This window comes from Cydia pomonella, chromosome 14 (genome assembly GCF_033807575.1).
Source record: "Cydia pomonella isolate Wapato2018A chromosome 14, ilCydPomo1, whole genome shotgun sequence".
Taxonomy (NCBI): domain Eukaryota; kingdom Metazoa; phylum Arthropoda; class Insecta; order Lepidoptera; family Tortricidae; genus Cydia; species Cydia pomonella.
Genome location: NC_084716.1, coordinates 15,906,698 through 15,929,552, shown reverse-complemented (window position 1 = coordinate 15,929,552; position 22,855 = coordinate 15,906,698). Strand labels below are relative to the sequence as shown.

At 39.2% G+C, this 22,855-nt stretch overlaps 1 protein-coding gene across 1 annotated transcript; it reads left to right on the top strand.

Moving 5' to 3' along the window:
• The first annotated feature begins 19,472 nt into the window (after nucleotides 1-19,472).
• LOC133525064 (alpha-(1,3)-fucosyltransferase C-like) lies at nucleotides 19,473-22,283 on the top strand. Its single transcript, XM_061861287.1, has 2 exons — nucleotides 19,473-20,669; nucleotides 21,815-22,283. Exons 1-2 carry the CDS (start codon nucleotides 19,771-19,773, stop codon nucleotides 22,083-22,085), a joined length of 1,170 nt encoding a protein of 389 aa, XP_061717271.1. The 5' UTR covers nucleotides 19,473-19,770; the 3' UTR covers nucleotides 22,086-22,283.
• The last annotated feature ends 572 nt before the right edge of the window (nucleotides 22,284-22,855 follow it).

Genomic DNA, 22,855 nt, shown 5'->3' with positions numbered 1-22,855 from the left:
GTTACTCTAAAACATTGTCACCTTAGTCAGTATTCAGACCAGCACAATGTGCAATGAATCACTGCATTCGATGTGTTTAGCCTCCAAAGGCCCAAGGTCCTATCTATAGTACCTACTTCTTCAGTTTGATGTAATTTAAATCATATTTAGTTAGACAAAAGTCGCTTTTGCATTGTTTCGTTTAATTTTCAAACAATACAAAATCAACTCTATTTCCTACAGGCTCCAATTTAAGTGGCAAATTTTGGATTTTTTATTTGTATGAAGGTTAGGTAGACCACCCGATTGTAAATCTTAATCGTACCTTACTTTAGCGTAAATTCGTCCTGGAATTTGTTTATTCTTCAACCAATAAATAAATAGCTTATATTATTTTTAACAAATTCACTCAGCCTCACAGTAAGGTCAAGAAGATATGTTTGTGGGTACTCATACAACGATATATATTAGGTATATAAATTCTTAACCCCTTACCGCATACGAAGCCATATGAATTATGGCGGATATGATATTCAACTCTATTGACAACTATTAAAGTTCAAATTTCAAGAAATATTTTTTATTACATGCGGTAAGGGGGAGTGATCGTGCATACGAAAAGAGAAAACGTTTTTCCATTTCTAAATATTTTCCATTCTCCATGTTTTTTTAGTATGTATGTTATTAACACAATGAAAACTTAGGTTTATAAAAGGTTTTCCCTTTTTTTTTTAATTTGCAAAACAACTTTTAAAGCGAAACCTATAAACCTAAAATATATTATACTGAACCGATCGAAATCAAATTCAAAGTGATTTGTTAAGATTTAGTTAGTTAAAAACGTTTTCTCCCGAAACGGAACTTCATAGAAAAAATACCGTTATTACGTTAGATTCGAAACGCTATTCTTCCCTCTTAGATACATAGAAAACACCTGTGACTCAGGAACAAAATGTCTGAGCTCATCACACAAATGATTGCCCTTACTACTAACGGTTTTATATGGGCGGAGGTGGGTCCATGTGCAAGGAATAATTTGCGACCGGTCGCTGCTTGCGATGGGTCTGTCTCTATGGTAGCTACCGAACAGATACAGAAGATAAGAAGATAACTGTACAAATACTAAATTAAATTAATAACTAGCTTAAATCTAAAATACGAGTAGGCCTTTGAGGCATTGTACCAAGAATGCTGGCAACATTTCCTCGCTGTATCGCAATGCTGATACGTCATGCGAAGAAGCCGTCAGCTCTTCGGTCACCTGTTCCTTACGTTCCACTTCGGTCCAGACCCCATGGACCTAGAGAGTTTCAACGCCAAATTTTATACTAAAACTATACTAAAACTAAACCAATAATACAGTACAAACCTAGACAGCAAATCTGTTCAGAAATCACCTTAAATCCTGTAATCTAGAAGCTTAATCGACTAATCCAAGTTGGGCAGGAGCGTGGTCACCCGGATTGATTAGGGCTCATTGTGCCGCCCACAATCGCGATCAGTGGACATCAGTACGTACGCTATTGTGGAGCGTGTAAATACTTACAAATATTGTAGAATACGCTTAATACGACCACATTTAATACGATTTCCCGCTATATCATTTTATGCGTGACCTTAAGACGAATTTTTGAGTGATCCCTTCAGAATCTTTCTGGTTTAACCCATTGGTTGACTGGTAGAGCATGCCTTAAGGCATTAAGTCTGCCAGTACCTTCATGTATTGTGCAATAAAGATTAAATAAATAAATAATCTTCGTAAGAGTCACTCGATTCCCCCCGCCAAAAACCAATAAAATAGTAAAATAAGTGTTCCGTGAACGAAGTTGGGAAGAAGAAATTGGGATACCCTCCTCCAATTGAGGGGGGATTTAAATCTTCTCGGGTCAGAGGTGTAGGGTTAGACCGGTGTACGCATTGTAATATGCCTTTATCTTTATCTTTATCTTTATCTTTAAAAAGAAGTTTTGTACGGAACACTAAAAATGTATGAACTTGATATATGTACATCTTAAGGAGTTCTACTCACATTGCAACAAATTAACAACTATGTAGGTGCAACAAATTTAATCGATCGATCAAATGCCGCACTGTAACGCAAATCTTAAGCAATTTATGGTGACGTCTTTGGAGGGTCAAGTGTTGCAATGTCATCATTAACATCAAACTAAATTCGCTTGTAAACCTAAGGCTCCACTCATATAGAGACATATTGCATGCGATTTTTGACTATTGCCGGCAGATTAATAATGCCGCAGTGTAACGCAAATCTCATGCAATTATTAGTGACGGCTTTGGTCTAGGCTAGGCCCCACCTATTTTGCCAAATACCAGTTTAATGGCCCTCAAAACAGTGAAAAGAAGTAAGATTTCCTCAGAGTCAGATAAAGACTAAGCAACGCAGGTACTAGAGCGCCATAAATTGAGAACATCCTCCCGCGGACCAATTAGTGCAAGATGTTGCCTCGTGGCTCGCGCTTGGACGGCACATGCGAAAAGGAACCAGCAATAAATATGAATTTAAAAACTACAGGCATGACATAAAGCGATGACACCTAACAGGAACATATTAATCTAAAAGTCAACACATATTATTTAAAGAAAGGCTCATCTAATTCAAGCCCAAATAACCTCTTAAAAAAGTATAGTTAAACTTATTAAAGACTTATTAAGGCCATTTATTGAAAAATGTCCCTTGCATGATCCTCAAAAAGAAACTACAAAGTAGTAGGTAAGAAAAATCGTAATATTTCCTCAGTCAGATAAAGGATTTGGACGAAAAATACGAGAATGAACCATTAATAAATATGAATTTACAAATTTTGAACCGGCAAATGACCCGGTACATGATAATGAGAACAATGTTCATAGGGAGCATGATGGTAAAATGAATGTCTCGCAGCATTTAGTGACTTATTTATATTATGCAAAAGTACTTTTTTTTTTTTCTTTGCCGGTTTGACTGTCCCACGGCTAGGCAAAGGCCTCATCCCTTAATTCCCACGACTCCCGATTTCTTGTTTCCTCCGGCCAGTTATTAAGGAAGCTGTCCAGGTCATTCCGCCAACTCCGTTTGGGCCTGCTCCTACCGGGATCCACTTGGTGGCTACGCTAGTCCACCTAACCGGATGAATGGGGTAGACGGGACCGCCCCAATTTCATTTCAGCCTAGCGGGTTTTTTAAGTACTTTGTTAGTTCCAGTCATGTATAACGTCGTTCCTCCTTCTGCAGTCGCGGCAGACTCCAGTTTTTAACGAAACTCGTGAAAGCGTTAATTACTTTCACGGCAATTAATATGATTAAAACATTTATTTCATAGGAGTGTTCCTAAAATCTGTGGTCGACTGCCATTGATTGCTGTGAAATTTCTAAGTAGCAACTTTGAAATGGAAATTGTTAAGAGGGGCTAACGCAATATTGTAGTTTTTATTTTGAATTTCCATATGTTTTAATCAAGAGCAAGTCTAGGCTTCATCGAGGATGTTCCCCACCGACTGTATATAGTCTGTACCTACCGCACCCAGTATCCGTTTTCTTTTCATCTAACAGTGGGTTTTCTGTGATTCCAATAATTGTTCAACCTTAACGGGACACTTCTTATCCTATATTTTACATTTAAACCACATGATCGGAGAAATTGAGACATGACTGTCCAACTGTTTGACAACCGTTATTTTAGGATCTGGGATATAATAAGGAGGATTAGGAAAGAACTTTTGTTAAAGTTCCTCAGATTCCAGATAGGATTGTATAGAAGGAAAAATGGTAATATCAAACTAAATTCACTTGTCATACACCAATAGTGCAATTTGAGGATGTCAACCAATAAGTAACTGATCATAACTATACGTTCCCAACCTAATTCTAAATAAAATTACGAAGAAGAAAATATTTCCACACATTTTATCCACCAGTCATTTAAGCGACTTTCCATTAGAATTTATAAATAATAACATATTCTAATTGTAGCTTACTATTATAAAAAAAAACTTTCGTATAAAACACCTAAAGAGGCAGAGGTCAAAAACGCTCGATATCAGAGGGCCTACCGCGAACCACGTTCGACGTGTTGCCTCTCTGTCACACTTGTAAATTCGTACGTAGTCCTTCAGTACCCGTACCGCGAGTCACTGACAGTGTCAACGATATACCAGATATGCCAGTACGAGCGAGATGCATAGAAAGTAAGTTACGTCCATGATAGCGTTTATGTCAGTGCCAAACTGGTGGCAACTACATATACAGGTGTCTATGGAGAGTAAAAATTACCTCCACCTTCCATAAAGGTGTCATTCTCATTACTGTCACTGTCTACAATTTGTTTTTGTATTATCGAAATCGAAGTTGTTTGCTGTCTGAAAAACTGTACAGAAAAGGCCTAATATCTCTTATTCTGTGATCTTCTAGAGCCAAATATTATCTGGAATGAACTATTTTTCAAACTAGCTTCACGAAATATGATAGGATCGCTTCTGTGTCTACCCGTCTTTCAATACATTTTGTGTTAAAAGTTATGCTATTGGAAGTCGGTTAAAAAGCCCAAAAATTGAACACAATTTATTTCCCGTTATCAATACAGAACAACAATATCGAGCACAGGATGCGGACCAACGAATTGTAATTTATAACTTCCTATCCGTTGGAAACAATGTCCGATGTACACAGTGTGTATTTATAATACGACTGCATATTCTAAGGGTACTTAGTATAGGTATAACCCGACTTATTACGACCGTCTACCCGCTAAATTACGTATGAAAACATCTGACGAAACATTGGAACAATTGAGTCGTTTTATTAGATAATCCACTTTATTTAGTAAATTAGTATATGACCTCGACATTTGAAATTGTTAATTGAATTGTGTAAGTTTGACATGTTCTCAGTTATTGATTTTTAACGTAATTTGTACCTAGTTTTTATTTTATTACCTTACTTTGTTTTGACATGAATGATAAAATTGTTGACCTAAGATTAATTATTAAAAAAAAAAATTGTATCCATTAATTTATTAAATAATATTATGTAAATACGAATGACGATCTTAATATAAATTTATTAGTTTAGCGCAATTTATAGTGTAATTTTATATTATGAGATTTATGAGAATAAATATCTTAATCTACCTAAATCTAGAAAAACTATAGGCCAAATAAACTAGTAGCTCTGTGAGCTGTAGACCTCGCGAGCATAGCTTATGGCTCCTCTACACGATGGCCCAGCGTAGGCAAGTCCTAGAGGCGCATTTATGCGTTAGAGCAGCGGTTCCTAACTTGGGGGTAATTACCCCCGTAGGGGTAAATCTGATATTTTACGGAGGTAATAAGCTCAATTAAATATAACAGATATTAGACCTGTAAGAAAGAATATTGATATTTATTGGGAGTAGGGGTAAAATCGGGTTCCCTAGTTAGTCATAGGGGTGGCAGAACTAACAAGGTTAGGAACCACTGCGTTAGAGGGAGCAAGTGATATTGCTATCTCATTTCACCGCATAGCTGCGTCCCTTAGATTGGCCTACGCTGAGCCATCGTGTAGAGGAGCCCTTAAAACTGAATAAATGTAAGCCTCCGCTGTTTAGAAGAATTTATAAAAACTAAATTGACAAAAAAACATAATTATCGAATAGGATGGTCCAACTTTGTTTGTAGAAAAAAGTTGAAAGGGTTTTATCTTCACATGGCTCCCTTTATAGAACAGTAATCTATGTGCCAAATTTGAACTCATTTGCGAATGATTAGGTGGTCGCTATGATTTTGTGATTTGCAATATCCTCATACAAATAAAAAAATGCAACGTTACCTAAAACAAAAAAAAACGATCGCCAACTTTTTTAGCATACTTATAAATAATAAATAAAGAGCCCTTAAAGACATTTTCAAAGCAGAATTATTGATGGGTCAATTTATTTTCATACTATTTTGTATAGCAGTATTGTTTCATTTATAGCGACCTCTAAATAATGTTAATTGCTCTTAATTTTTTATAGATACTTTTTCGTATACCTATTAGAATTTAAAAAGCCCGCACGGAAAAGGAATTTTCATTAATTATTAACTAAGAAAACTTTGTACACACGTAAATTTACTGCCATCTTTGGACACATGATTAAAACTTTTGGAACGTTATGGTGCCATCGCTCGAAACGATGCTGTCAAACTGTGTGCTGTTTTTTATTTTCTATTCTTATTTATTATCCGCGCGAGCGCTAGTGCTGAACAGTCATGTTTACGATTGCTCCGTAATAAACAAATAAACAAACAGTGTTAAAGCATATATTCCACAAAGACTAAAACGGATTATAGTGAAGTGTCCAGTGACTTTTTACTTGGCAGTATGACTTCCCCAAAGAAAACTTGTGATGGCTGTTTTAGCATTATTAAAGAACAGGAACACCTCAAATGTTGCACCTGCGCCAGCATCTACGATCTCGAGTGCGCTAATGTCAGTAAAACCGTGTATAATACTATGACAACAAGCAGCAAAAACACTTGGCTGTGCCAGGGCTGTATCTGTAAGGTACCTAAGGGTAACAACACCAATACGCCAGTAAGGGGACTGCTGTCGGCGCAGTACGAGGTCTCAATATTAGATGTCAGTACCTGCTCAGATCAACCTGCAATTACGGATAGACAAAACGTTACTCTTCGTCGTCATCAAGAGAACAGGACACGATCTAATAGAAAATCTAGCGACGCAGAGGACGAAAACGCAACAATGGACAGCCTGAAAAAAGTAATTCGTGAGGAGTTACAAGTAGCGCTGAACGAGCGCCTGGAGAAATTAATTAGCAAAATTATTAGGAACGAATTTGCAAGCATACGGCAAGCAGTAGGACAGTTAGAAAACAGGTGCGTCGAACTGCGAAACCTATTAGAAAAAAAATATATAAATAGAGCGAATGCTTGTCTGCAACAGAATAACCTCGCTTCTCAAGACCAGCATAATGAGGACAAGTCGGACCAATTGTCGAAATCTAGTCCGAGCCCTTATGAAGCGGGTAAAGCTGAAATGATATCTGAGCCGGAGAAAACTAAAACATACAACGTGCAGTCTAAGAGCGAGAGAGCCAAGGAGAGCACAGTAGGTGTTAGCGACGTCATCGTGGAGGATTGTGTGAACGTCGCTGGGGCTAGCGTTCGCAGCGATAACGACGCAGATTGGCACGAGGTGCGATACGAAAAGAAAACACGGAAATCTGCGAACTTATGTAATGGTATCCGTAGCTGTGAGGATCGCAGTATTGTGCAAGCAACGGTTGGAAACCGCAGCAGCGGCGGTGACTTCAGCAGCGGTGGCGGCGGGCAGGGCCATGGCCGTGAGCGCGCATCACATAAAACTGACAATATTTATGGCCATGTGTGCCGTGGTACGGCTGTGCCGGGCGCTACCGCACTGCGCGCTGCAGAACGCATGCGGCAGCTTCACCTTTGCTACGTGCAAGAGGGCACTACAGCGGAACAAGTGTGTTCTCATCTTACCACTATCTGTAGTTCTGACGTCTGCACCGTTGATGTACTCAAATCACGTGGGAATTATTCATCGTTTAGGCTTGGAGTACCCAGTAAGTACAGTGAGTTAATACTGTCTCCGAATAACTGGGCTGAAGGCATTTGTATAAAACCCTGGCGGCAGAACTTTCGTGGGCGCCACGGGGAGGGGCGCGTTAGCGGCTCCTCCTCGGTTTAAAACATTAAATTTCTACTACCAAAACGTGCGTGGTTTGCGGTCTAAAACAGATATGTTCCACAGTAATGTAACCCAATGTAATTTCGACTGTATAGCACTAACTGAAACTTTTTTAACAAGCTCTGTGTGCGACGGCGAGCTTTTTCCCAGTGGGTGGACTGTGGTGCGCCGTGACCGCGCGGGGGATGCCGGCTGGGGCGGAGTGCTGTTGGCCGCACGCGAGTGTTACTCGATTCGTGTTCTGCATTATATTGACGGCCTTACACCTGATAAGGAATTGTTACTTGCCATAGTTAGTTATAAGAATTTTAAATTTCTATGTTGTGTTGTGTATCTGCCTCCCTGCTATAATGAGGAGCGGTATATGAGTGTATTATCTTGTATCGAGAATGCTGTGTGTAAATATCCAGACTTAAATTTATTGCTTCTCGGTGATTTCAATCTTAACTCGTTTAATTCCAACGTAAAAACAAATTTTGAAATTTTTTGTAATTTTTGTAACCTAGTTCAATATAATAGTATAAAAAATAACCATGGGAGCATTTTAGACCTCGTGCTGAGTGATCTCGACAACAACATGCTAACCGTAATTTGTAGCAGTGAGCTGCTAGTGCCAATGGATGCGTACCACCCACCACTTGTGGTGTCGGCGTCGTGGCCGTGCGGCGCGCCACCGCCGCCGCCTACGGCTCCGCGCCCGCGCGATGCGTGCTGTCCGGACTGGGACTGGCGTAAGGCTGACTACGGGGCGCTCTACCCAGCCCTGGCCGCCATCGATTGGGCTGATCTCCTTGTTGCCACTGAAGTTGACAGTGCTGCTGAGATCTTTTATGAGAAACTCTACTCCTGTATTAGCCTATTCGTCCCCTTAAGAAACCGCTGTAGAGTCGATTCACAATACGTTTACCCGAAATGGTACACTGCAGAAATAATTCGTTATATCAAATTAAAGTATTTTCATTTGAAGAGGCTTAGGCAGGAGGGGAAGGATTACAATAGGTATATGTTTAAGTATTACAGAACGCATGTTAAAAACCTGATCAGTAGAGCTTATAAAATGTATATACAGGCTGTGCAAAATAATATTATTAGTTGCCCGGTAAAATTCTGGGAATATATTAAAGATAAAAAAAGTGAAAGGCAGCACCGCGATAAATCTTTTACCTTTGAGGGCCGTGATATCAGCGGGCAGGACGCGGCGGACGCCTTCGCTAAATATTTCAGCTCGGTGTTCCAACAGGAAAGGCCGCGCTTGGACGCTGAAGCTGCGGCTCGCGTAGCCCACTCCTCTGGTGACTCTCGGTCGGTCTCGATCCCCTCCATTACTGAGGCCGACTTTAGAGCGGCAACGCAAAAACTTAAACCGCGGTCTTCTGGAGGGCCCGATGGTATCCCCGTGTTTTTGGCTAAAGATTGTGCTTCCGCCTTGGTGACTCCCTTGTTGTACGTTTTTAACCTCTCGCTTAAAGAATCAATTTATCCTAGGCGTTGGAAAAAATCCAGAGTTACGCCGGTTCCCAAAGGAGGATCCGATATGGACATCACTTCTTTCAGACCCATAGCCGTACTGTCTGTATTTGGTAAAATATTTGAAATGACTCTTAACCGGCACATAAGTCAACAGGTATCCGATCGTTTGCACCCCAGTCAGCACGGTTTCCGCAAAGCCAGATCTACCACCACAAACCTAGTTGCTCTAGCTGACTACGTCAGCAGTGAGATGGACGCTGGACGCCAGGTCGACGCTGCGTATTTCGACTTTAGGAAAGCATTCGACCTGGTTGACAGCGACATCTTGCTGGGGAAGCTGGCACTGCTGGGCTTCACGCCAAAGCTTTTAAGTTTCTTCGCCAGTTACTTGGGCGAACGGCAGCAGTTTGTCAGGGTAGGTGGCTTCGAATCAAATGATTACTACACGCTTTCTGGGGTAAGTCAGGGCAGTACTCTGGGGCCTACATTGTTTATTTTAATGATAAACGATTTGCCTGACACAATTCGCTCAGCTGATTGTTTGCTTTTTGCGGACGACCTAAAGTTGTTGTTCGGCGTCAGAAGTATGGTGGATAGCGCTGCATTGCAGAGCGATATCAATGCAGCAGCTGAATGGAGTGTAGAAAACCGGCTGCCTTTTAATACAGCAAAATGCAAGGTCATTACCTTCTCACGTAAGCGCTCGCCACTTTTAGCCGATTATAGCCTGGGGAACGTTGGTTTGGAAAGAGTTCAGGAAATTAGGGACCTAGGTTTAGTCTTAGATACTAAACTGGATTTCCATAAATACGTAACTGGTATTTGTAAGCAGGCTAGTAAAACCCTAGGTTTCGTCATGAGGGCGTCGAAGCAGTTCCATGTCGGAGTCGCTGTGGTTCTATACAGTGCCTATGTCCGTAGTAGGTTGGAATATGGGGCTGTTATTTGGGATCCCTACGAGGCTAAATACTCCTTGATGGTGGAAAGAGTACAGCGTAAATTCGCCCGCTGGTTGTATCGCAAAGCCTACGGGTATTATCCATACCTGTACCCTTCATTGTTTGTCTCTGGGATGGTTGGGCTAGACACGCTTCGGATGAGGAGGAAGTTGTTGTTGTTAGTCCACTATCTTTCTATCGTACACCACAGAGTGGACTGCCCAGCTGTGCTAGAGAGGATCAGATTGGTGGTTCCGGTGAGAGTCCCCCAGGATATGAACTGCGTGGCGGTGGCGCCGCGCCGCCGGCCGGGCCTGTTGCAGCGCGTGTCCGCTCGCACGTGCCACGCTCGACACGCTCCTACCGCGCGCGCAATATCTTTACTGCACTTAATGCTCACTCAGTACGAGGAGGCTGACATGTTTGCCGGAAAATTTGCGCAATTATGTTGTATTGCCAAACAGTTCCTAAATAATTTGAATGAATCATGATTTGTTTTATTAGTATTTTTTTTTTCTTTATTTAGTATTATTATTATTTTTTGTGAATGTATTTAGTATTGGTATTATTTCTCTCACTGACATATTTTCTCTTCATGTATAATTAATAATTTAGCGTGTAAGTGCTTTGGTGTAATGACATACTGTAAACTTGCATTGTATTTAAGTGAATAAATATAAATATAAATAAATATAAACATTTGGCCTTTAATCTATTAGATGGCGCCACTTTAGGTCTTTAACAATTATAACATATATTAGTAAACGAATAAGGATCAAAAAGATCATCAAGGAAAGGAAAGTCAAATGGCGTTCTACTAATTTTTATCATGTGTCGAAAGATATAGCAGCAATTTTACAGTAGCAACAAAATTTTGTTTGACAATCCACCTCCATTTCAAATTCTCTTTGCCAACGCCTACAAAATGGGAAGAAAAGAGAAAATACTCCCTTTCCCGTTTTCAAACGCCCACAGTTAGTCGGTCATCCCCTGAATGGTAAAAGTAGAACCACCTCCATCTTCGTCGGCAGAAGAAGGGCCATCAGAGCTTCACTCTGTAGTGTTTTATCTCTATAGGATTTGGCAATTTAATCCACTAAAACATCATTTTGCTACATCGAATACCTTGACTAAAATATCAACAAAATATAATGTGTTCCTGCAAATTTGTGCCCTGATTTTTTGTAGACAAGATTATAGCAAGCATCGCTGGCTCTTAGTAATCTATATGCACCTAAATTTTCTAAAAGAATGCCACGAACCGTACTGAAACTTTCTGCGGCGACTGCACGCAGGAAATATGTTAGAAAACCGTTTCCCTCTTTTAGCTATGATATATAAATTTTTTTTATTAAAGCAATATAACATACATTTACGTTTAAACTTCTATTCCTAATATAATATCAATATTCCAATCTACAACAACGTCTCTATAGCAAAGCCAAAGTTGATAAATTAATCCAAATGCAAAAACTGCTCAGATTTTTTTTAAACATGAACCCGTTTTCGCCTGCGCAACTGTCCGTCTCCTTGAACTTTAACGGCTGTAAAAAAAGTTCAGACAATAAAACTGAAACGAATACGCTATGCTCGCGCTTCGTGCTTGCTTGATCAACAATACGAAATTTAAATACAAAAAAAAATACAAAATGTTACAATTCAGGGTATAGATCCAGGGTCCTCTTCTCTCTCCCTGTTACAAAGCTTAGTCAATAAAAAATAGGAAATTAAAGTGCAAAAAAAAACAAAAAAGATTTCATTGTTTGGGTTTTGAGCCCGGAACCTCATGATTGTAAAGCTAGTGTATTCCAATTGAGCCACGAATGGATATATGTTACACAGTGAAATTAGGCTACTTATTCTCGAGTAAAATCTAAATATCTAAATACCCCCTAAACCAGCGTTCTAAAATATCTGATTTTTTCGCAAATCACTCTGTAACCATGTCTCACAAGGAGGAAACTCTTATGATATCGATACGGCTATTTGTTTAGGCGCGACGTACCATGACTCCGCCATTTTGAAAAAATTCCAAAAACTGGATCGACAAAAAAATTCTATTTGATCATAGAATATGGTCGCAAAATTTCACGCGAATCGGTTGAGAATTGCGACCTGTAGAGGAGAACATCCGGACATACGAAAGCAGATTGCGCGAGTCAAAACGTAGACCTATGCTACGCTTCGGTCAATTAAAAAACTTTCATGTCTTACCAAAACTCGCGACATTTAGTTTTCTTTTTCAATAATTCAGAACCCCTAGTGTAAGTTTATTCGATAGCGTGACGTGACGTACGCGTTTGCGTTAAGCCTCATTTTGTATGGGATTTAGAATCAGCGCGCCAAGCGGGACGTTTCGGAAACTCAAAATCCCGTACAAAATGAGACTTAACGCAAACGCGTAGGTACGTCACGTTTCGGTATAGTATAAATGTACACTAGGGGTACAGCACTTTTTCTTTCCTTTGTTTTTATTTAAAGCATCGCTCTTACTGTCGAGACGTCACGACTGTCACAGGAGATGACCAAGTACACTACACCTTTCATAGCACAAAAAGCTACGTTTTAATTTGTATGGATAATAATCGCTATATAACAACTACTTAATATTTCTTACATACACATCCATAAACCAGGGATCGGAACCGGTTTTTTGCAAAAACGTCGAAATAACCATATATTTCGGTTTATTTTATACTCAAAATGTAGGACTCAGTTGTGTTTTTAGATAACGACTTCGTATTATTAGATTGCCCGATTAGGAATGAAATAATTAACAAAGAACGAAAAAATACCGTTTTCGTTCCCATACAAAAAAAAACCGGTTTCCGATCCCTGCCTTATACAAAAACAGGTACCTATGTATATAAAGAGGTTATAATTCAATAACTTTCAAGCTTAACAGGTATAATTAAAATCTAAAATATCGATGCGAACAATTACTTAATATATATTTAGATACAACCGTTCTTTTTTATGGCAATACAATCGTTATCACACATTGCTAAATCGCATCTATGAGACTAAATAAATAAATAAAATAAATATTATAGGAAATTATTACACATATTGACTAAGAAACTAAGACTGAAGGCGTATTCTAATTGTAATAACAGGTAAAGAAATGAACAGGAATATTTTATTAATTTTTAAACTTTTTGGGTTATTTATTTATGAACTAAGCCATTTATGCTTGTCCGTGATTTTTTATTCAAAACTAAAGCCGATTTGGATGGTAGAAATATCAATCGAATCATCTTAACAGGCTGCGTAGCCAACGTTACAATAGTTAACGCTCCGTAGCGTAGCGTAGTCATCTCTCTCTATCACCTACATATTAGTGCGACTGTGAGTTTGCTTTTCGTTCGCCACGGAGCGTGAACGATAGGCACGTTGGCTACGCGGGCAGCCTAGATGAAATAGATATAATTTTTAACCGATTCCCAAAAAGCAAGTTGAAAAAAAAAAACATACTTAGTTGGGTAAAAAAATTCAAACGTATCAAATACTTCTTCACACCTTGTTCTTAGTATGAATTTGTATCACTTAATAAAATTATAAGTGAATGTTTCCGTTCACCCTAATTAACCCAGTATAATGACGTAACCAAATATTTACACCAAGCAGAATCCCAGACATTCGTGCTACCACAGATTAGCGCTACATCATAAATATTCCAAGATGGCGGACGCGCAGGCATCCAGGGCATCGCTGGTATTCCGCGAATTTGGCTGAAATTCCGGCTGGCATGCCAATCATCGATCGTTGCTAATAGTGGCTTCGTTATAGTTTTATAAGTAAAGTAGTATATGCTGTTGAAATATTTTAATAGTACATTACGATACTAGTGCGAAAAATAGGAAATTCGAAACGAGTGGCGATAAATTAAAACACGACCGAAGAGTGTTTTAAATCAGCACGAGTTGCGAATTACCTATTCGCACATGTATGTACAACGTTTTACAGTACATATGACAATAAAATTTTTCGACACAGTTACGTAATGTGCTAATTATCGCACTAGTGCGGTAAAGTAGCGCCATATGTGCTGTAAATTCATTTAATACTAGTTGCCGCATGATATGATGCGGCTTTAAAAGCGGAGGTTGTGGTTGTCCTCCATTACTCAGTTTTCTTCTCCTAGTACTAGTACGATCTCCTAGTACTAATCACAGCGCAACTTTGAGCGGTACACTTAAATACAGTAGTGTGACATATTAGCAGTTTATTTATACTAGAGTAAATCGAGTTTATAGACAGGCATGGTTTGTCGTGGGCCCCCTGCCAATTGGAGTCTCAAGCCAGCAAACAAATCATGTACCTATTCGGTCAGAAATCAAAAACTTAGTCTGAATGATAGACGATCAGGACACTGCGATGAAAATCGTCTTATAGAAAAGTATCATATTTTCTGGATCAGTCGAGTGTAATAAAGTTAAGCTTTGGTTGAAAATAATTGGCAAGGTCAAGATTCTAATTTGAAATCATTGTATACAGTTCTATATTTTCGTTAGGTTTTCCTGTTTTATAAGAATTTCTATGATTACGTTTTTTTTTTACTTTCAATACCTATTGTTTACTTAAAGCACAGTTCCAGTTAATTTTGAATTAATTTTAATGCAGAAGAAAATAGGTACATTAAAACGAATACTGTATACTTATAGAAATAAATACCCAATACCAACACGTTTTAAAATTTTCTCCATAAGGAATACAAATGGAGACACATATTCGAGATACCTACATTACCATTTCCATATGACTGAACGAAACACTCAAACTGTCAATTTTTATATTCCCATTGAAACGCTATGCTTACATAAAAAAAAAACAACTACATTTGGCTTAAATGGAGCTTACGCTTTTTAGGGTTCCGTAGTCAACTAGGAACCCTTATAGTTTCGCCATATCCGTCTGTCCGTCCTTCCGCGGCTTCTGTCGGCGCTCCATGATCGTTAGTGCTAGAAAGATGCAATTTTGCACGGATACATAAATCACGCATGGTGACAGAACGGTAAAATAAAAACCAGAAAACCCTCTACCTTTTGAACCATGGGTCCAAAAAATATGTTATTTTTTTTTAAATAAAAGCTAACAAGCACTTTCAATGAAAACTATAGCGAACATGATCGTATTAGCCGTTTTTCAATTATTAAAAAAAAATCTCTTCTTAGTAAAACGACGTACAAAGCGCTGCGAGGCATTAAGGAGTACCTACTCCTTATGCTTATAATGTACATGATACTTACTAAAAGCCCCCGTTTAGCTTATTCTGACATAATGGTAACTAAGGAAAGCTACACTGAGCATGGCCCGACATGCTCTTGCCCAATTTTTTGAAGTTTGTATGGAATCAGGATTAACAAAGTGAGCTTCAATGGCGTGTTACAAAGCACCAAAAAAAAAAAAAAAAAAAGCAAAGGTTAGGGTATTATAAAGCAAAAGTTGGGGTTTTATTTTATCTTTTAAATTGATTATATGGAACGCCCAGAAAATTAAAAAGTTGTTAGATAATTCACGATGACGCGCAGATTTGTCAAATCTAACCTTTAATGACATGACAATACGAGTCAAGGCGTGCGTCTTCGTGAATGACACGATCTAGATCGTGGACCATAGTATGCACAAAGCGCCAAGTGTTATTATTTTTATTTTATTTTTATTTTGAATATATTTACATGACATTACAGAAATCTATTGCGTCATGCAACATAATAAAAGAAGATACAATAACAGTGTACACAAAATAAAACAATATTACATTACACTCGAGGCCCTGGCATCCATCAATCACCTCACGGAACCTCGAACATTCAATTCTCACACTCGCCCACCGCCATGCAATCAGATCACACTCCGGTGCTGAAGCCAAGAGCGCATTAAGTAGTGAGAGGGCGCGAGGCAGTGGTGAGTTCTTACGCCACACAGTCCGAGCAGCCGGATCAGCAAGAAAAAGGCCTGGGAGTTATGGCGTTCCCGGCTAATGCAACCTCCACGTTAATAATTTATTTGTGTGGATCTCTAGCGACAATGACCTCTTTTTTAACAGCGGGAAATTGTGTATTGGGTTGGGTAACATTCAAAGCTGCAGCCGGTAATTTGTGTCAGATAAGTGCCAGGCATATGGTACGTTTTTCGAAGTCATAAATGTACTGGGTGATTCGCTTGCTGCTTTAGGCATTTTCTATTTAGTCATACCTTTGTATATGATGTATGGTGTTCAAAGGAGGAAACCGAAAAGTGATTTCTGAACACGTCCTAGACGTCACCCTTTATAACACTATAAATATGCCTCCAAGTGTCGTGTGAAGACAGCCTCCCAGTTGTCACGTGCCTCAAAAGGGGTATATTTTTATGGAATACGTAATTTTGTTTGACTTCATACGCGATGTCCATATTTGCCGAAGACTCCACGTCCTACATGCAAAGAGCTGGGCATGTGTCCATTGTTGTCCGATACCGTCACGATAGAGTCAGACCAAGTTACCTCTGCATGGCATTTACAATGAAAAAGTGTGAAAATGTCATAATTAATGTCAAGTGTCTATAAAAAGATGATTTTTATAATGACACCCTCTCACTTTGTTTTGTTCAAGTGCAAAGTAAGCTTAGACGGACTAGAGTAGTATGATGCCACATTTAGTGAATAGCGAACACGAATATGTACCTAGACTCCGGAAAAATGGACCTCTCCCTATTTTTAATGAAATAAATTTTATCTCATCTTGTTCACTTCATCTTGCGCCTAGCCACTTGCATGAATATGTAAACCATGCGTTTCGCGTTTTAATCACGGATGAAAACGTAAAAATGGATGGGTGGCGTAAATAAAATTAATCGAATAAGGATTGAATAATAAGAAGAAACCTGATAGTTTCACCCATATTAAATAAATTAAGAGCACATCGGTTAGCATGAGATGGGCATGTGATGAGAAGGGTACCCATTGGGTATGAACGTATCCCCCCGCGGGTTGCCCACCTTGTCGTGGTGGAGGGGCTTAGTAGCCGTGGCTTGGTCACCCACGGTGAAGCGAAGAGGCAACCAGGGCCGGCCTGTTTGAGGTGCGGGCTGGCCCGAGGAGGACGCTCCAAGTGGGCTTGGTGAGCCCGCTTGTGACGCGCTGGAGGTGGACCGTCGAGGAAGAGGAGTGTCGGTATTGCGGTGAGCCGTTCTCCCTATCCTCGACGGCCGAGGTGGGATCGCAGGGGAGGAGGCGTGATGGTATCACGATGCGCCACTCTCCCTATCCCCTGCGACCTTGGCGGGGCCGTTCCGCAGTAGCGGCGTTGGTGGGGCTGCAGAGGAAGAGGAGTGTCGGTATTACGGTGTGCCGTTCTCCCTGTCCTCTGCAGCCGAGTTGTGGTTTGCGGCAGAACCGTGGACCTCATCTGCCGCCGGGCGCTGGGAGTTTTCTGGCGCCCGTGGCCTCCTTGTGGCGGGCTCGGGGGGGTCCGCTACACTGCAGGACGGAGGCCGAGGAGGAAGGCGCGTCGAACCATCTGGCGCGCCTAGCGTGAAGGGCCTTCGGGCATTTGCGAGGGAGCCGCTCGCGGGCGGCTGCCGCCGGTGGGGTCGCGGATGAGTGCGCAAGCGTTCCCGTAACCCCACCAATAAGGCGGCGAGGTGACATATGGGGGGTTTTTAGTGGGTATACCGTCGGCCTCATTAGCCTGGACGGGAGTCCCACATAACCACTCGGGTCGCCCCCCGCACCCGGGTGGTATGCGGAATGCATTTTCCCCCCTAGAAAAAAAAAAAAAAAAAAAAAAAAAAAAAAAAAAAAAAAAAAAAATGGGTATGAACGTATGGGACTGTAAGAGCAAAAGGTGAACCAAGGAAGTACATGTTGTGAGTATTTATTGTACTGTACCCAAAGCACAATACATATTTGTCAATAGTATATACATTGTTGTTGTATGTTTTTATACGACCCATATAGCTCAAAATTTATGACCAATCGCAGGGAAAAATCACTGAATGTGAACCTTAACTCCTTGTTGAGGTACTCTGAGAAGAATAAGTAAAATAGGGTTGTTTCCAATTTCTTTAAACGCTTGTAAAACGTTCTATATTAACCAAACGTTGCCCTAAAATTTAACTTTTACCCTAAAAACGGCTTTAAATATGTTAAATTAACAAAAAAAATTTGACCCCTGCTTTCGCGCCGATAACGCTCTTTGAAAATTGTATGACGTCACAGTTTACGATTTGGCACATAACTATGTACATACCAGATACATACCAGAGAGTAAAGTAAGTATATAGGTACATACACACGTAACACCAAGGCCCCCGTTGTCTATTCTCAGTACAAAATTTGATACTCAAGCCGTAGCTATTTAGATGGTGGGCAAGCTGTGTATGCGTGCGTGTAGGTTTTTAACCAACTAATAAAATATGTTTTCTGTAATAATTGAGTTATTATATATCATAAAGTATTCATTATCCATTAGCATTTTTATGATGTACATTTTTAGTGCAGATATCGAAGCTTCAATTAATTGCCCACCACCAAAATGGCGACGGCTTGAGTATTAAATTTTGTACTGCGAACAGACAACGGGGGGCCTAATTGGCCTATTTGTTTAAAAAAAACTCAATAAATAAATCAACATAATAAAAACGGGGGGCCTACCGCAAAAACAAAAAATCGCATATTGTGGGGATCCTTCTCTTTTACTCTTATCAAGACTTAATTAGAATGACAGAGCAAAATGCCCGCAATGACGAACTTCGATTTTCGTGTTTATAGCCCAGTGTCAAACCGTGAGTTGTGACGTCATCAGAATCTTCAATGTCGTTTCGGCTTGGGTCACGTGACGTGTGTTAAAAGATATTTTAAATTCAATATTAACAAAAATATGCTCATTAGAGGTCACTAAAGGTAGTTCAACATGTTCTTATAACCCATAAGAATTTATAGGGATACTATTCTGCCCTAAGATTTGTAGATGGAAACAACCCTATTGTAATGTATAGTGGATTTGGAGCAATATTTCGTATTGCTTGACAATGGAGCCGCGCACTACCTCTAACGAAACAGGTCTTAGCAAATAGAGGGAGACATCGACGGATAGGAAAAAACGGGAGCTTTTCGACGAACTGTCGCCTTTGACGGCAAAGTGCGCGCTGTTTGACTTCGGCGTGTGCTAGCCTTTACTTTGTTTATGGGTTAATTCCCCCTTATTTTTTATTTTAACTCTTCTTCAAAATAGCAAGAAGACAAGCTGAAATGTCGATAATATTAATATAGCCTAGAGTTGGATCATGCCAAGTTTACGTGGCAAGTGCTACGCCAAGTAGGTATGGTGTATATAATAAAGGGATATGAATGCATTATTACTGCCAAGATTGTGCAAAATCATAGTCGTCAGAGTCCACTAGTTTTTATGTCTAAAAAAAATTTTTTTTTCTGGATATAGTTCGGACTCGGACTCCACGTATTCTCTAATGACACATTGACACCTTCATGTCACCGTCATGTAAATAATTACAAAATTGTTTACAAATTATTCCAAGAATTATATCTCATTGAATCACAACATATCACGGTAGTTACTAGGAAACGCGAGGAAAGATACCAAAGTCTTACGCATTTCGTTTGTTTGATACAAACTTGTTTGTTTACAAGCATCGGTTGTGTCCGTCCAGATACCAGTCATTCTTCGCAATCGATGTTAAGTGTACGCAATGGTCATTTCAAAGTCTAAAAAAGTGGCAAAACTATTCTTTATACTTACCTTCTCTGGTTTAATTATGTATATAATACTGGCATTTTATTCTCTTCACAGAGCACACAGATTTAATGCCGAAGAGAAAAGACATTGGCAAGGTGTTACCCAAAAGACCGATCAAAGCTTAAAGTATATCCTGATCGTGACGAAAAATCCAAAGTTATTTTCATCCATTGAAGGCCAGAAACTATTTATAGATTACCAATGCCCGCATTTCCTGTGTTATTTGACAACGAATAAGACACTGCCAAGTTACAAACAAGAGTTTGATGCTGTGGTCATAAATGTGACTGATGTATCTAAAGTGTCATTGCTTCGAGCAAGACTAAAGAATCAAAGATACATATTCTACGGCATGGAACCATCAGATCAAGTACCTGTCTGCAATCCAGATGCTGATAACTTTTTTAACTACACATGGTCTTATAAACTGAACTCAGATATTGTAAGTCCGTTTTTTGTGGTGCGTGATGTCAATGATTCTGTTGTTGCTCCTAGTCTGTATGCTGAATGGACAATGAGCATGCCAAAATCATCTTTAAAGGTAGAAGAAGTCATGAAGCTTAAGAATAAAAATAAAGCTGTTGCTATGATAGTTAAAGGCTGTAAAGATAATGAAGGAAAAATCTATGCTGATAAATTAAGAGAGGCTTTGAAAGTTTATCAAGAAGAATTGCACGTTTTTGGATGTAAAAGGAGTTATCCACTGGCAGGCAGTGGAGCAATTATTGCAAGGGAGTATTTCTATGTTCTGGTGACTGCAGGGACAGCCCAGGACTATGTTACTGATAAAGTATTGAATGCGTATTGGAACAATGCTGTGCCTATTATTAGGGCTCGAGCGGATCTTACCAAGTGAGTTTAAGTCTGATATCTGACTAATTGTATCTTACCATCACCTATGAAAGCAAACATTACGATCGCAGTTATTGTCATACCAACATAGCTGTATATCTACTTGTACAAAGTAAATACTTTCCTATTTTATTGCCATACGTCTTTCACAGACCGTTTAAAGTACTTACAATATGGAACAGTTATTGCAATTTGTATTTTATTCATAGGTCTTAACGGGGCTTTTATTCTCTAAGAATCATATTTAAATATATATCGGCCGCCGATCAGAAAATCCACCCGATCGTAAAGTTCCTGTGTAATTTTTTGACGGTAGTCACATTAAACCAATAGATAGATGGGATACGTTCGTTAGATTGCTTCAGATGCCCGAAGAGCAAACTGTCCAGAAATGGGAGCGTGGCTCCGTCGACTAAGGAAACGAGACAATTATTTTCAACATTTCACGATATGTTTAGGAATTTCATGATCTGGCAGATATAACTATCGCCCGCCGACATATACCTACATAATAATATATGTATGGTGGCGAACACGTGAAGACCCAAAACAATTTAATGTATTTAAAATTTTGCTTATGATGTGACTTACGCAGTAATCGCAGTATGTCTGTATTCGGCAACAACCAAATAATTTAATTAAAATTCAATCTTTTTGCCGCAAACGTACGACCCAATTCAATTTGCATCATAAAATACGTCATTAGCATATGCAAGAATTGAGCGCAAGTTTACAATGAGATGATATCGCTTTTTAGCGATATGACTGCCTGTTGTCTACCTCTTTGTAGGAAACTAATTAATTATATTTATTTTATTGCAATAGATCTGCACAGGTATTAATACAATAGATAGCTCGATATTGTCCCCTGAACTGTCAACGTTTTCATAGATATTTGGACATCGCACGTTAGATTTAAGTGCATAAACATTTCGAGTGAATGTTTACTTTTAGTGGCTAACGATTTTTTTTATCGTAACTAGTTTTTTTTTGTAAAAAACGTAAACCGCGCCAGTTACCTTTGCTCATTTGATACAAATTTTGTTAACCGGCTCACCCGCTCCGCAAAACCTCGCCTTCCAGAGCACGCCCAAAAAAACACTTCACATGCAATTAAAAAGATTAATCTCAACGTTGCCTTTCAGGTTCCTCCCTCCAGGCTCCTACATCAACGCTCATCTCCAGACCCCCGAGCAGATCGCAGCCCTCGTCCACTACAGCATCAACAACCCATCCGTTTACCGAAGCTTCTTCAAGTGGAGGAACTTCTACACGTTCCGCAAACGAGAGGAGTTTGACGGGATCTGCCAAATCTGCAGTCTTCTCAATGATAAGGCTTCGTTTTACTCCAATTCTAGTGCGCATTTGAGAGAGTGGTGGGAGTCCAGTAGCACGAGCAAAATAAAATGTGCGTAAAAAAACTTTGTTACTTATTTTTAGCATTGAACTTACCTATGTTAGTACATACAGTGTTATTTACTTAACTAAAATGATAAAGTTAAAAGCTCACAGTAACAATTATCGTGATATGAAGGAGGAGTTTTTTATACTAAGACGTATATTTTCAATTTTTGTGTTTCATTTTGTTAATAAACTATTACGTGCTGCGGTTGTTACAAGAAGTTAATTTTTAATAATTCACTTAGTACCTACTCGTACCTACCTATTTATTAAACTATGTATTTAAATTTGTAAGATAAGACACGTTAATTATGTCTTTAATTCAAAAGTAACTAACCTGAAAGATTAAAACGGATTACCAGAAGCATTTAAAAATATGAACATAGAACTAATAAATAGTATTAAACATATCGCCCTTGAACTTATGAAGAAATCACTTTCTGTATTAATGACCTTTTATCGTTTCAGTGACATTCTCTTGTCCCGTAAATTCGGAAGAAAATAATCTTGACATTTAACTTAAATCGATTTGTTTATTTCTTGCCCTCGTATTTTATGGCAATATGAACCTTATTTGGAACAGGAAAGAGTTGACTTTTCCTGATTATTTTTGAAACGTGTACGACGTTACGAAATTAATCTACTGAAATATCATATCAACCCTACCCTAAACATTAAAAAAAAACTGGTGCTATCATATTTAGACGCAGTTTAAGGTATAGGATCTAGTTGACAAAATTACCAAAACATGAGTCTAGTATACCGGAAACGTATTTTAGGTGCAT